The 14989-nt window shown below is 40.1% G+C and overlaps 1 protein-coding gene across 1 annotated transcript in view; it reads left to right on the plus strand.

Annotated features, from left to right (window-relative positions):
* MAST2 (microtubule associated serine/threonine kinase 2) overlaps positions 1-14989 on the plus strand; it is a 187152-nt gene that overhangs the window by 152367 nt on the left and 19796 nt on the right. Inside the window, exons 12-21 of the mRNA XM_059477731.1 lie at positions 230-331; positions 4200-4332; positions 5969-6030; positions 6699-6784; positions 8161-8369; positions 9234-9372; positions 9790-9922; positions 11293-11458; positions 12474-12575; positions 14183-14305. Of these exons, the coding sequence (XP_059333714.1) occupies positions 230-331; positions 4200-4332; positions 5969-6030; positions 6699-6784; positions 8161-8369; positions 9234-9372; positions 9790-9922; positions 11293-11458; positions 12474-12575; positions 14183-14305 (1255 nt within the window). The remainder of the gene's footprint in view (positions 1-229; positions 332-4199; positions 4333-5968; positions 6031-6698; positions 6785-8160; positions 8370-9233; positions 9373-9789; positions 9923-11292; positions 11459-12473; positions 12576-14182; positions 14306-14989) is intronic.

The following is a 14989-nucleotide window of genomic DNA, read 5'->3' on the forward strand; positions in this document are numbered from 1 at the left end:
TAGGTGATATAATGCAAATAGAGCCTTTGAAATATCTCTTACATGATAATGTGAGTCAGATGTGATGGAAAAGCCACGGCATCCCTGAGCAAGCTGAGCTCAGCCTGCCCTGACCCAGCCACGCTTTTGCTGCTGGGTTGGTCACTGAGCTGGTGACCGCCTTCAGCATGTGAGACAGAGAAATTCAGAGTTCAGTGCTGGGCCCTGACGTGCTGTGTGCTCCCCACAGGCCCACGAGCGATCCGAGAGCTCCGAGGTTGCCTTCGTCACGCAGCTGGTGAAGAAGCTGATGATCATCATCGCCCGGCCAGCGCGGCTGCTCGAGTGCCTGGTGAGTGTGGGTCTGGCAGGCTCTGACAGTGCTGGGCACTTGAGGAGATGAGGGACACAAAGCCTGCAAAAGAGACCTTTACATGCTCATTAAACACTGATGAAAAATAAATTGATAGTTAAAAAGAAAAAGAAGTACTAAGTGGCTTCTGCATTAATATAGAAGTAGTTCTGCAATGGACTGTCAGCTGCATCAGCAGCTGAATTGTGTTTTAGTATAAAGTTTATGGCTGAGGGGCCAGATGTAGCTGTCAACATCATTCCTTGCTACTTGATGCCACTGGATGTTCCTCATGTTGTTAATAGCTGCTGTAAGGAGCCTGTAAATGTCTGTATGGGGTGTGCCCGGTGTCCAGGGCGCTGTGCTAAAGAAGAGCTTCACTAAGGAAGAAGTTCCATGACATAAATGGTGTTAGGGCTCTGGGACTCAAACCCTTCCTGTAGACCCAGCTATTGGTGAAACCTGGTGTCAGGTTTTCCAGCTGTGAACACACAGTGGGATACCCCTGTGTGAGATCCAAGGAGATTTGGAAGCCTGGGTTTGAAATCCAGTTTGGTGCTATTGGAATACAAACAAAAGCAAGTTTCACTCCTTTCTAACAGGAAATATGTCTATTTTTTAATTTGGCTAATTATAATGCATTTTTTTAGTTTAGTGCTAGAAAATGCTGAAATTTGTTTAGGCAATTCCAAAATAGGCCACTGTGTCCCAAAGTTCTGTAACTACAAAAATATTTCCTTGGTATGGTGGAGAAGCAGCTTGAAAACCTGTATTCTCACTGTCGTGCCATAGGGTTAATATAAATCTTCAGTATATATAGAAAGAAGTGTAGACAATTGGAAGTGATTGTATTTCAATCAGTGATTGTATTTCAAAAGGATGTTGAAAAATTAATGAGAATGTAGGGAAGTCACCAAAAGTTGTGGGGTGTCACAAATCTACAATGGAAATTAAGGTAATGACCTGTGCTCCTGGTGTGTCGGAGCACACTCATGGTGGTTCTTTCTGGATATAAAAGTGACAGAGATGCTACAGGTGTTTGAGACATCAGAGAAGTTGGCTGGATTAGTGATCTGTGGCTGGCTAAAAAACCACAATTAACATTGGGTTATGTTGTGGTCAGTGTGTCCATGGGTGACTTTTATCCCTGGAGTCACTGGAAGATGAATGACTTTTGTGGAGCTTTCTTTGACAAAGTGGTCCAGTCTTTAATACCAGTTTTTGGAAACACCTGCAAAAGTTCTGAGAACCAGTAGACTTTGGAGGGTTCCTTATTCCTCCTCCACAGCTGTCAGATGGATCACTTTGCTGGGAATCCTGCGGTGCAAGGAAGGCCACTGTCAGTGAGGAAGTTGGCTGCACAACCCAGCAGGGCAGATACCTTCACTTACTGATTCCAGAAATCTCTGCCAGACTGCACTGAAAATCCTGGCCACAACTCCATTCAAACTGGGAATTCCTTGGTTTTCAAACCATATTTGTGATTTAGATGAGTTTTTGTAACTCCCACCTATCTTCTTCCAGCACTTCTTCAAAATTTATTTTGGCAGTGAAGGCAATGGAGAAAGGAGATAAATTTAAACTCACTGTGTTTGTATTTGCTGCTTTCACCATTGTCATTTTTGCTCGTGTACACTCATCATCTAGGAAAACTTGGGACCTCAGAAAGCCTTGGGAACCCGTGTCTGTACCTGCTGAGTTCCAAACTCAAGGCAGCTCTTAGTTGCAAATCAAGAGGTCTCCAGGTCCTTCTATGTCTTCTCCACCTGGTGTTCTGCAAAATGAGTGGGAGCAGGTGGAAGCAGCGAAGTCATTGAGATTTGAGTAATGAATTCCCAAGTATGTAGTGACAACCTTGGCAATCAAGTGGCCAGACTCTAAAGTATAGAAATAGTATCTGGATCTGTGAGTTGGTCTTACCTGTTTTTTTCAACATGCATTGCCTTTCTGGCAATTTTTTTCCCAAATATTTATTTTAATCTGGTGACATGAAGAACTAAATACTAATGTTCCTTTTGTCTCATAAAACAAGAAATATAGTAATGGATAGTCAACTGCTTAAATAGTTTTTGAGAACTAATTTTCATTTTTATCTTTAACATACTTTTTTTGTCATTCAATCTTTGGCTTCAGTTATATGTGAATTTATAAAAAGTTTTTCTACTATTTAGTATTAAGGTTAACTTTAGTAACTCAGCTCATTCTTCTTTTTTCCTTGTAAATGAAGTAAATGACCACATAGACAGTTCTTGTGATGATTGTGATTGTTTTAATGCAGTCAAAAACATTTAAGTATCCAAAGTTCAGCTATTTGGCTTCTGTCTTTGCATTACCTGTTGGACTATGAAATGTTTATTGGCAGACAATCTCTGAGGCTTCAAGAAAATGATAGTGTGGTTTGTGCATCTCTGAAACCATCTTTGGGGAAAAGTATCTAATTTTTTTTGTTTATTTTTCCATAGCACCCATCTCCCTTTAGTAGGGTTCATTCTCCTGTATTCAAATGAATAAACCTACCATAAAGAACTCAGAACTGGAATTTATATAGTTCCTTAATGTTTTGTATGTTTGTGTTTTTTGTCACCAAGTTGATTTTTCCCTCTCTTTTACTGACCAATGAATGACCTGCAGTTGTACCCGGAGAAGTCCTTCCTTGGCTCCACCATCCCTCTCCCTGCATTCTGGTGACCATCTCTCTCTGTGTCCTCTCTGGTCTGGCTCCTGCTCTCTGCCACTTCTGGGACTGTTGATTAATCCTTTTCCAGAGGAGTTGGGAAGGAACTTTGTTTCTCACATTGTTGCTGTCTTTGATGACAGCATCTGTCCAAGCAGCATTGCTTGGAGCAGTCATGGAAAAGTGCATCTGTTCTCTGTTCAGGTCTCTTCACCTCATTACAAGCTCTAATTTCCTTTTCTTGTTTGCAGTTCTGTGCTCTTTTTCTCTTGCGTTGCTGACCACACAGCAGTTCTTTACTGATGCCCTCACTGTTGTCTGTGCATGCTCAGCTGTTTGCTCAAACTCTTCCCCTTTCACCCTCCCAATTCACTGGAGAATTTTTGAAGAGTGTTGGTGAAGCTGCTCATTGCTGGTGAATGATGAGGTTTGTAGTGGGGAGCTAAAGTTAACTGGTGAACTTGTTCCTAAGCAGAGTGCTCCTGCTGCCCAAAGCTTGTTTTTTTGTTTCCTGCTGTATCTCTTAGTCCAGTGCAAGAGATCACACCTTCTATAACCTTTCCTGGCCTGAGAGATCACATGCATCATGACCGAGTTGCTGAAGTGATCCTGTACTGTAGAGTACAAGAAACAGGGCAGCAGTACTTCTTATGAAGAAAGTTGTTTTATTGATAATTTCATTAGCAATTGCTGAGGTTAGGACAGTGGCAGGATTGGGTGGGCATATGGCTTGATCAGAAGTGACAACTGACAGCAGCAAAGGCTTATCTTGGGTTAACTCACCTGTCAGATGGAGGTGGCAGAAGGTGGTGCCTCAGTTCTCATCACAGACCTTTCCCTGGCACATCTCAATGTGACAAAGCTGGGAATTGTGTCCACACTTAACACTTAAGTTAACAGGACCTTTTGAAAGTTTGGGTTTGGTTTGTAGAAAGTCCCTATAGTCCTTGTTCTGCTTTGATTTGCAGATCTAAACCTGTGGACACCCCGTGGGATGTAACTTTGTGTTGGTTTTGCAGAGCAGAGTGGGAAGCATTGCCTTGCTTGTTGTAACTGGAAATGTTCTGCATCACTGCTGAGCCCAGAATTACCTTTGGATGTTTCTGAGGATTCCCCTCGAAGGGGGAGAAACCTTTCATAACTGTAAAGCTGTGTCATTTACCTCTCTCTGTGTCTGTCCCTGCTTTGCTGTAGGAGTTTGATCCTGAGGAGTTCTACCATCTGTTGGAAGCTGCAGAAGGCCATGCCAAGGAAGGGCAAGGAATTAAATGCGACATTCCTCGTTACATTATCAGCCAGCTGGGGCTCACCAGGGATCCCCTGGAGGGTGAGAACTCCTCTTATGTACTTTCCAAACTGTTGAAAGGATAGTCAAATCTCCTGGTCACTACATAGCTGAAGGATGCTTTTGTTTTATTGATTGAATTTCTAGGCCATTTTTCCTTATTTTTCTGTTTGCTGTCAAATTCTAGACTGTCCTTTTCAGCCCCATGTCTCAAAGGAATGTTGCTGGGGTAAGGATGGCACATCAATAGTGACAGTTCTTTACTTATGATGTTAATAATGTGTCCCTGTGTCATAGCTGAAACAATGTTAGAAAATAGCTTTAGGATTTAACTGTTTTCTCTATGCTATTGGACAGTAAAAGTAAATTTACCTGTTATTTTTCTGATCTGCCTGGCCTGCTAGTGGCCTAGTTGGAAAGTATTTTGCCATCCCACTTGATTGTCCTCTCTGGGAAAAGTGTGTTTTTCGTGGTTTTCCATGAGATTACCACAATGAGTATGAATTTTTAGCTGGAGGTGAGATTGAAGTTTTACATCTTGTGTAGCAACCAAGCCAAAGAGAGCAATGTAAGGACAGAAACAGCTTTTCTGCAAGGTGCCAGAATTGCATATGGTAAACTTAATATAGACATACATTGGCCCAGAAGATTGTAACTTTAGAATCAGTGAGTTAATATTTCTGCCTGGCACTTTGCTGGCTGAAATGACAAGTTTTCTGAGCATGCACAGCTTGTTCAGCAACAATAGAAAGTGTGACAGAGACTGGAGGTTACTGCAGAATATTTCAGTGATTGAACTATGCTTCTTGTTACCTCAGGAGAGCATAATTTTAACATAAATTAGTAGTCTGGCTGGGACTAGTTTAACTTCTCTGGTGTTTACTGGAATGACAGTGACAGGTTGACTTCAAGTGAAGAGCTCTTCAGGAAAATTTCTACCAAAGATTGCTAAATGCAATTTAATAGCATTTGTTGAAATCTGACATTAAAGGGAAATTTCCTTTGATCCCTGTCATGGGAGAGAACCTTTCCATTGCTAATTCCCCTTACTAAAGTCAAATTTTCTTTGGAAATGTAGGGAGATGTCAAGGTGCCTTATTTCCTTTCTGTAAGGAGGGCACCCAGAAATGTCAGTGATGTCTGTTCTGAGCCTCGTAGCTAAGGTAGGATTTGGGCTTGCAGAATTTACAGCACCTCCTGCAACAGCTGAGTAGCCCAAACTAAATTACTTTCCCCAGTTTGCTGCTGCTCAGTGTTTTGCAGAATCAGCCACGTCACGTGGAGGGCAGCTGTTTGAAATGTGATGCTTTTTCTTCTGGGACCACAGAGATGCCACCAGGCTACAGGCAGACATATATGTGTGTAATAGGTTTTAATATTAACTAGACAGCACTTTCCCCAAACATGCATTTATTGCTTTTACTTATTATAGAAACTATCTAGAGTAAGTCAGGCTGAAATTAGAACAATTAATTATATTCATCTTTATATATTATACTGCCTGCAGCATACAAGATGTTAAAGGTTATCATTGTATAATTAGGGTGACTTTTTACAGAGGGAGAAAATGTCCTTCGTCATCTACAAGCACCTCTTAAAATCCTGTTTTTCCTGCATAAACAAAGAGAATAGTGTTTGATTGAGATCATTAGGAGTAATCTTTCCTCTTTCTTTTCAGAAATGGCCCAGTTGAATAGCTATGACAGCCCAGACACTCCCGAGACAGATGATTCAGTCGAGGTAAAGCAGTAATACACTCAGTCTGTCTAGCACTTTTTTTTCTCTCAAAAGAAGTAGTCTACAGTAAAGAATTAATTATAAGGCAGAGTAATTGTAATTAAAAAAAAAAAAGGTGCAGACATTTAAAAGCTCATCTTAAAACTAGAGTACATGCTCATAAAAATGTGAAAATCTTTTTACGGTGGTGGTAAAATGCTTAAAATATGCAAATAGGCATTATTACCAAGTTTTGTGGATTTTTTTTTTTAATTTTTGGAGTTAAAAATGAAAATCATCTGGAGGAATTTTTTATATTCTTTATATTTTACATTTGTAAAATGTGATGGGTATTGAAAAGAGTTGACTATAGTAAAACCACTGGAAAAGTTTAATTATGTAACTGGCTACGTTTCAAAGATCCTTATTTTATTGCTTTTTAAAGAAAATGTAATATTAAGGAAAGGCCTGCATCTTACAGTCCACTGACTTTTTGTGCTAATAATTTGTGGAGGGAATCTGCAAACACCCTATGGATACAGACAGCTGTCCTAAAGCTGAGGACTCCAGAAATTCAGAAATGGATTGAGATTGAGTTAATGAGTGCTAAAGGAGAAAAAGACAAAAATAACCCCATATAGATTTAAGTCATTCCTGCTCCTGATTTCCATTTTCTTGTTGTCTTTCCCCAGAGCCGTGGGGCCTCCGTCCAGTCGAAGAAAACTCCATCTGAAGAAGAGTTTGAAACTATTAAACTAATCAGTAATGGTGCTTATGGGTAAGACTTTTAGACTTTGAATTAGAGGAAAATGCTATTGTTGTCCTACCCAGCAAAGGGCTATAGCAAGGTTTGGCAAATGTCTGGGTTTTGTGGGGTCCAAAGCATAAGGTAATTCCACTTGGGTCTTACAGAGGTTCCACAGTTGTTGTATCTTCTGCATTCTTCTGGGAGATGCCATTTCTTTCATTTATTCATATTATATATGTAACATATGTGGCTGTTTGTGAGCACTTGAAATGCTTTAAAGAAGTGCTAGAATTACATTGGGGTAAATCTACTGTGAGGAGTAATACATGAGAAAGGCTATTAGATTTTATTATCCATTGAAGAATCAAGTATGAATTCAGTCAGTTACAGTTTTAACCACACACACAAACCTATTCAGAATTTTAAAAGGCAGTTCCTGACTCTTTACAGTTCATAAATCTTTACCGGTGAGGTCATTAGGCTGTTACTGAAAGGCAGTGATACTCAGTAGGTCATAACAACAAAACCTGAGCATGTGCTTGAGTGTTTTGTGGAAGTGGGTGCTTAGTTAACAACAAATCACTTTTTAAAAATTATATGTGGAAAAAGTGTAAGCATGGGATTTTAGTGAGTGAAGACACAATGGAGCACGTTGAAGAGTCATTATGAGACAAAAAGATTTTAAATCTCTTCAGTCACATTTCTGCACAAGCCCCACATAACTTTGTAAAAAGGAGAGAGAGAAGTGGTAGTTTTGCTGTTAGGCACATGTCTTTATCCTGGGTTTATTTTATAGTCAGTGGCTAGTGAGACACAATACCACGTTAAATGTAATGTATTCCAGAGAAAAGGAAACAAGTACTGATTCAATAAGGCAGGGAGACTGGATGAAAGTTTTATTTGCAAACTGTATTATTAATGTGAAGGAATCTAATGATCTGCAAATGATAGAAGTGTAAGAGATACTTTACTGAAGGAAATCACTGGTGGCAGTGCTGTGTCAAATTAATTTTATGGAGCTTGGAAAGAAGTCCTGCTGATTCCATAGATTTTGGACAATTTTTTAAGCAAAGTAGTCACTGTAGTGTTGAAAAATACATGCTGCTCTGCAATGGTGCTTATGGAAATTTGGTGTTTGAGATACCTCCTTGTTTGTCAGATCAGCAAAACTGCTGCTTTATTCAGGAAGACAGAGTAGCTTTGGGAAGGGCTCCTTCTTTTCTAGGGAAGCTTGTCACTGAAACAGGAATTTCTGGAGCCATAGATAAGTCTGTCAGGATCCATTCAAAGCAGTAACATCACTGTTTAAAAAACCCCAATGAAACCACAAAGAACTCCAAACCTGAGCCCACAGCAAAGCAGTTTGAACTGAAAATGGACCTTTTGCTCTCGGTGTGGTTTTGCAGAGCGGTGTATCTGGTGCGGCACAAGACCACCCGCCAGCGTTTTGCCATGAAGAAGATCAACAAGCAGAACCTGATCCTGAGAAACCAGATCCAGCAGGCCTTTGTGGAGAGAGATATCCTGACATTTGCTGAGAACCCCTTCGTGGTCAGCATGTTCTGCTCCTTTGAGACCAAGCGGCACCTGTGCATGGTTATGGAGTATGTGGAAGGTATGGGTGTTGGTTTCCACTCCTCCAAAGGGGCTGTGAATCCCTGATACAACATGTTGGCAGTGAGCTGAGCCTCACTGCTGAAGCCAGAAGTCAGCATGAACATTCCTGTCTTGACTGGAAAGGCAACCCTCCCTTCCTCCTGTGGCATGGCATGGCTGGATCCATAGCACATTTGCTTGACATTCCACTTAGAAAAAGATTTAAGAGACATAAGCCTTTGTTCTTTAGGAGCCTTTTTAAAAATAAAGTGCCATTTTATGCTGGGGTTGGTTTTCTTCATTGTTTGATTTGCTTATTCTTTGAAATATAATTTGATTTTACTTTATCAGTATATCTTATTATAAGCAATATCCACTGGTGGATAGGATTAATTTCTTATGCCTGGCTTGCTTGACTGAATGTTTGAGAAATAAGATTGTAGTTATTGTATCAGTGCTCTTTCAGATAAATTAGTGGAATGAAATCAGATGTATTGACAATAGGAAATTTTAATATTAATTCCTCTTTGCAAGTAGAAATGAAGGTCGACTGAAATGTGTGGCCAGTGTTCCCAAGGAAGCTTCAATCAGGAGTCCACAGACTTACTTTCTTCAAGGCTTTCTTCAGTTTGCAAATGGCATCTGTACAATTCCTGTCCAAGCCTGCCCAACATATATGGATCTCAATTTTCCTAGGATTTTAATATTTGTTTTAAGTTCCAGACAGAGTACAGAGAGATCTTCAGAATTCTTCCTAACAGGGTTGTGAGAGAGACAGCCTTTAGAAAACCTGGTCTAATCTTGTACTGCAGACCCATAGCTGTTGTTTCTTACTGATATTTGCCATTTCAACGTGCCATAAATGCAACTGTTTTGTTTCCAGGAGGTGATTGTGCTACACTGCTCAAGAACATTGGTGCCCTACCCGTTGATATGGCAAGGATGTATTTTGCTGAGACTGTTCTGGCACTGGAGTACCTACACAATTATGGGATTGTTCACCGTGACCTAAAACCTGATAAGTAAGTCTTGGGGCCCTCAGAGGGAACAGAGTCAGTCCTTCAGGGCTTTCTCTGTAGGTAGCAGGACATGAGGGCTGGAGACAGCACTGATCTTCAACAGCATCTGACATGTAGGAGGTTTTATGGAGTCTCTTGCTACTGATCTAGAAGCAGATAGGCACTGAAAAGGGTGGGAGTAATGTCTTCAGGTGTTATCCCAAAGATGTTGCTACACTGATGGTGTTTTGGCAGAAGGTAGTCCCACTCCTAGCTGCCTTGTCTGCTCAGTGATATTTGGCTGCATAGGAGGTTTTTTCCAGGTGTTTAATGGGGATGTAACACTGACATCATCCTTCGCGTTATCTTGTGTTCTTTTTGTTTGAAATTGCTTTTGGGAAACAAATGAATGTTGCATTGTTTTACTTCTCTTTCTTTTAGTCTCCTGATAACTTCAATGGGTCATATTAAACTAACAGACTTTGGACTGTCCAAAATCGGGTTAATGAGCCTTACAACTAATCTTTATGAGGGCCACATTGAGAAGGATACCAGGGAATTCCTGGACAAGCAGGTAAGCTGAAAAATTTTGTCTGTTGATCAGATGCAGGATTCTGTCATGGGAAAGAATCAGAGTTAGTAGCACTTCTCCTCTGCCTTGATGCTGTGCTGTGCACTGTAAAATGGGAGGAAAATATACAAGTCCATTCTCTTGTTTGTATATAAATTGATATAGTTTGTTATTTCAGCTTCTTGTTTTGGAGTCATGCACTTCAGCTCTTAGTTTAGGATGCTGAAAGGGTGGCCCAAGCAGCAGTGTAGGTGTAAACAGAAGTTGGTTTAGGGATGTAACATGGATTGTGCTGAAGGTTGTTCCACGATCTCCCCCTTCTGGTGCTTAGAAAGTTCTTGGCAAGTTTCTATATGTTTCTTGTAATTTTGTCTAATGGCTTAAACATTGATTTGTATCCCCATGATATTTACTAAGGGTCATTTTTCTCCTTAGCCTTCATTTTGCTAGGCTTAACCAGCTAAGTTTTTGCAGCTAACAAGATAGATTTTCCTTTGATGAATGAATAGCTCTTGCATGTAACTCTTTCTGTTTGAGTTGATATTTTCTGGACATGGTTGAAGGAACTGTTCTGGATGCGGGCTCAGCAGTGCCTTGTATAATGGGATTAAAAAATGCTCCTCTCTACTGAAAATACCCAGGATCACAGCTGAATTTTTCAGCTGAATTTTTATTTGTGCCAAGTGTTGATTCATAATTATCCTGTGGTGTTGTCTTCCTGTTGTCTTCTGAGTAAGGATGCTTTTTCTAACAGAACTCTCCTAGGTCATTAGATCATATTCTTGTACTTTACAGTGGTACGCTTTTTACAACTCTTTTGTTATTGTTGTTGCTGCTTCTAAGCCCCAGGCAATTTAGATCTTCCAAGGTAATTTCCTTAGCCATTGTCCATGCGAGCTGTACCTCCCAAGATTAAGGCTGAAGTGTGTAATCATGCTGGGCTGCTAATTCTGCATCTGTGAAACTAAATTCTGTTAGCACAGAGATGTGAGAGGTTTGTCAAAACTCAGTTCCTGAGAGCTGTAGCTGTGCCAGCAGACATCCATCAAGCTGTCAGACCCAAACACACAGAATATGCATTTTTCCCATATGCTTTCCCGTGCATGCAGCAAAGAACTACTTAGCTGGCATGTCCACACTAGGAACATTTAATTTCATGTGATGTTATTTCTGTGCAGGTAATGTCTTCAAATATAGACTCTTGCTTCATGGAAGTAGTTCACAGCATGATGTGGTTAGTGGCAAAACATTAATAACTTCCTTGTAAAGCTCTGAAGGGGGCAAAAGAAAGAAAGAAAAAAAAAGACAGAATAAGCTTTGACATGCAATTGGCAATTTGTAAATTTATTGCTCTCTTGCATGTTTCTCTTGAGGTGTGTGGGACTCCAGAGTACATTGCACCAGAAGTGATCCTGCGCCAGGGCTACGGGAAGCCCGTGGATTGGTGGGCCATGGGAATCATCCTCTACGAGTTCCTGGTCGGCTGCGTCCCTTTCTTTGGGGACACACCTGAAGAGCTCTTTGGACAAGTGATCAGTGGTAGGTTTCTGCTTGAAGGGGTTTCAAAATGTGCTGTGAAAATATTGAGGATTTGCAGTTTAGTCAGGAAGGATTAGGTATAAAATAATGGGGTTTAATTTTAGTGTTTCTAAATTTCTGTGTCAAAGCAGCTTGCATTTGATTTCAGCTATGGAAGCTTGTGTTGCTTAACATCTTCCTAAATATCTTCCTAAATCATGGTGTGGGAGTCATACAAATCCTTGTGGGATTGAGGAAAAATATTTGGGGATTTTTCTGTTCTGTCTTTTAACTTAAATGATGGAGAGTTGGAAAGGAGTAGCCACCAACTGGTCTATTTCAGGCTGATTTTGGTTATTGTTTTTGTAGGTCCAAATACTAGTCAATTAGTAATTTTGTATATGTGAAATGAAAGGAAATTCTGAGCACAATACATTGAAGTTGTTTTACTCAGTACCTTCACATCTTGTGGCTTTTTAAACCTTTCTCATGCGTGGAGTTGGACAGACAATTGCTTTGTGTTCATTCAGTGAATATGCCAGTGAAATAATTTTCTATTGGGAATGCTTTCTGAAGCAGTAAGTTTTTAACACATTTGGCAAATGTCCTTTGTAAAAAGAAAATTTCATCAAAGCACTAAATATGATGCATGAAATCGTTACCTGTGAATTGTTCTCTCTGTTCCAAGTATAACGACTCTGTAATGTGCAGGCAGGAGATACAGCCACAGTATTGTCACTGCCTTTGTTTATGGATTGTCATGGAAGTCCCATTTCATACTTTATTAATAGAGTCCTTAAAGCTTTTTTTTTTTGTCTCCACAAGCACTGCTTGGATTGACAGCAGCTTTAGCTGATGCTGAATTTTATGCATTTTGAAAAATGTCAGTGCTTGAATTATATTAAGCTGCTGAATTCAAGGTATTTACGCTTCTGGGGCAGTTCTCAACGCTGCACTTTGAGGTGTAGGACTATGAATGGTTATTCAAATTAGTTGGGAAGCTGGTAGAAAATGTCAAGTCTCTTTTTGTCCCCAGATGAAATTGCCTGGCCAGAAGGAGATGATGCACTGCCCCCAGATGCCCAGGACCTCATTTCTAAGCTTCTCCGCCAAAATCCTCTGGAAAGAATGGGAACAGGTAAGAGCCTTGTGCACAGGAAAACACTGCCCACAAGCAGGGGATGAAGGCACCTTGCCAGTGGTGCACACCCACTCGTGCTGAGGAATGCTGACCTAGAGCTGGGGAGCAGTTTATGCTGGATTCAGTGTGGTGGAGCTCTGGGAATTGGTGTCACATATCCATGAGCCAGGCAGATTTTACTGTCCTGTCTGGGAAGCAGGAAAGGGGCACTGTCAGCTTGGCAACATCACTTCCCTGATTTGTGCTGTTCCATTATTGGCTTGAGGGTTGTGTCTCCATTTGAACAGCGTATAATCAGATTTCTTTGAAGTTCTCTTTGAGTAGAAGCTTAATCCCTGCCATGGATGTGAATTCCTGGGTGTAATAAAGTAAATGAAAACTTTCCCATTCCTAGAGGCCTTTAGTGTAGAATTCTCCAAACATACAGCAAAGTCTGATAATCTGTTTGGCAAAGTCAGAGATGTCTGTCAGTCTTTCTGTATTATAATGTCAGGTTGGAAGTTTTACAAGCCAACAATTCTCATTTCCTCATAGTAAATAATAATAAATAACCTCTAGCTACATTCATGTTTTAAAGTAATTTGTGCAACACTGTGGTTTCACATGACAGCTCATCTTTCATTGATTTGATTAGTTTAATTTAATTTGGGATTTTCAATTCCAAACTACACTTTAAGGGTTTAAAAAGGCTTAGAGATAAATATATAACAATTCCAAAAGGTACATGTATTCAGCAGATTTAGCACATGTGCACACAAGGGTGATGAATAGATCATGAATTAATAATGATATCAGATGGTTTTCACATGTTCTTCTCTACTTAAAATCCATGTACTTGAAAGATGTTGCTGTCATGGAAAAGATGTAGAGTTTCTAGCCTTATAAAAAGAGTTGATGGACTGATTTTTTTTGATTTCTTATATACCTGTAATGCTGAGACTGCTGTTTCATTTGACATGTTGTAGTGCCACTGGCGCTCAGCAAACCTTTTATCTCTTTTCCTCTGCTCTTTTCTTTTCTAAAAAGATGGTGGCATCTGCAACGAATATTAATTTAGTTTGAAAAAAATGCATAAATGGGTAGACAGATAGTCTTTACATTTTCTTTCTGGGTACCCAAGCTTCTGAGCTTAATAACAATAGATACTAATTCAGGAAGATAGGTGAGCCATGTCTTGTTCTAGGCACATGAATGAGTTTATTCACAACAGTGGAGTTGTGAGTTGTCACTCACATTCTAAGTGGCTCTCAGAGTTTGCTCTCTTTATTCAGTTATGAACAAGGTGGTGTTCAGAGTTTGAACATTTTGAATTAAGGTGTTCTGAATCTTGAACTCGCTGTGGAATGCAACAGCAGATGCTGTCTTCCAGCCTCTGTGTTGTTGCTGAGCAGGAAGAGGAGGTGGGAAGGAGGAAATCTTGTTCAGGTTTTATCCTGCATGACCACTTTGGTAAAAGGGTTAGTTGTTTCTCAAAATTCCTGGAAAATGTGTGACTTAAAAAGACTCGAGTACATTCTCTTAGGCTCTTGATATTTTTAGGGTTTGGTTTTCATGTTATGCAAATGCTGAAAGAAATACTCTGCAATAAAAGGTGCTTATTTCAGGTAGTGCCTTTGAAGTGAAGCAGCATCGGTTCTTTAAAGATCTGGACTGGAATGGATTACTCCGGCAGAAAGCTGAATTCATCCCACAGCTGGAATCTGAGGATGACACAAGCTATTTTGACAGTAAGGCTCGAGATTTGGCCTAAACAGCATCATATTTCTTGTGCATATTTCATTTTTGAAATTGTTAGAGATAAGTCATTTTAGAAATTGAATAAAACGCTTGATGGGAATTGCTTTAAAAAGTTTCTTTTGAATGCCAAGGAAGGTTTCTTTGAAGGCAAATTAATTTTAAATGAAAAAATGTTGCTGCTGGAGTCAGTTGGCCTTTCAGTGGTGCCTGTGCTCCTGCCAGCCATGGGCCTGCAGTGAGAGGTGCTGCCATTGTCATGCTGGGTTCATTAAACTTCTTCCAAAGCATTTGGTAAATCCAAATTCCTTGAGTTTTTGAGCAACATGATCTTTCCCTAGTGACTCTTTCCAGCCAATAAATGTTTAAAAAAAACCCCAAAACAAACCCTAGACCTTGAAGACAAGTATGTGGGGAAAATTCTTAAGAGATTTGAAGTAATTTGAATTATTTTTGCTGCAAGTGTATAGTTTTATTTTAATATTACTAGCTCTAATGAGATATGAAGTGTCTGTCTGGTGTGTATAAATGTCTGGGAACTGCCATGGTATCAGTGCTGTGTAAGGTTCCTGGTATTTCAAGATAAGCACCAGACAGAGTCAATGCTCTTGGGAGAGAGGGGAGGAGCATCACAGGAGGGATGGAGAGATCTCTGTTCCCAGAGCCTCTGCTCCCTA

The sequence above is a fragment of the Ammospiza nelsoni genome, chromosome 9 (genome assembly GCF_027579445.1).
Source record: "Ammospiza nelsoni isolate bAmmNel1 chromosome 9, bAmmNel1.pri, whole genome shotgun sequence".
In the NCBI taxonomy this organism is placed as follows: domain Eukaryota; kingdom Metazoa; phylum Chordata; class Aves; order Passeriformes; family Passerellidae; genus Ammospiza; species Ammospiza nelsoni.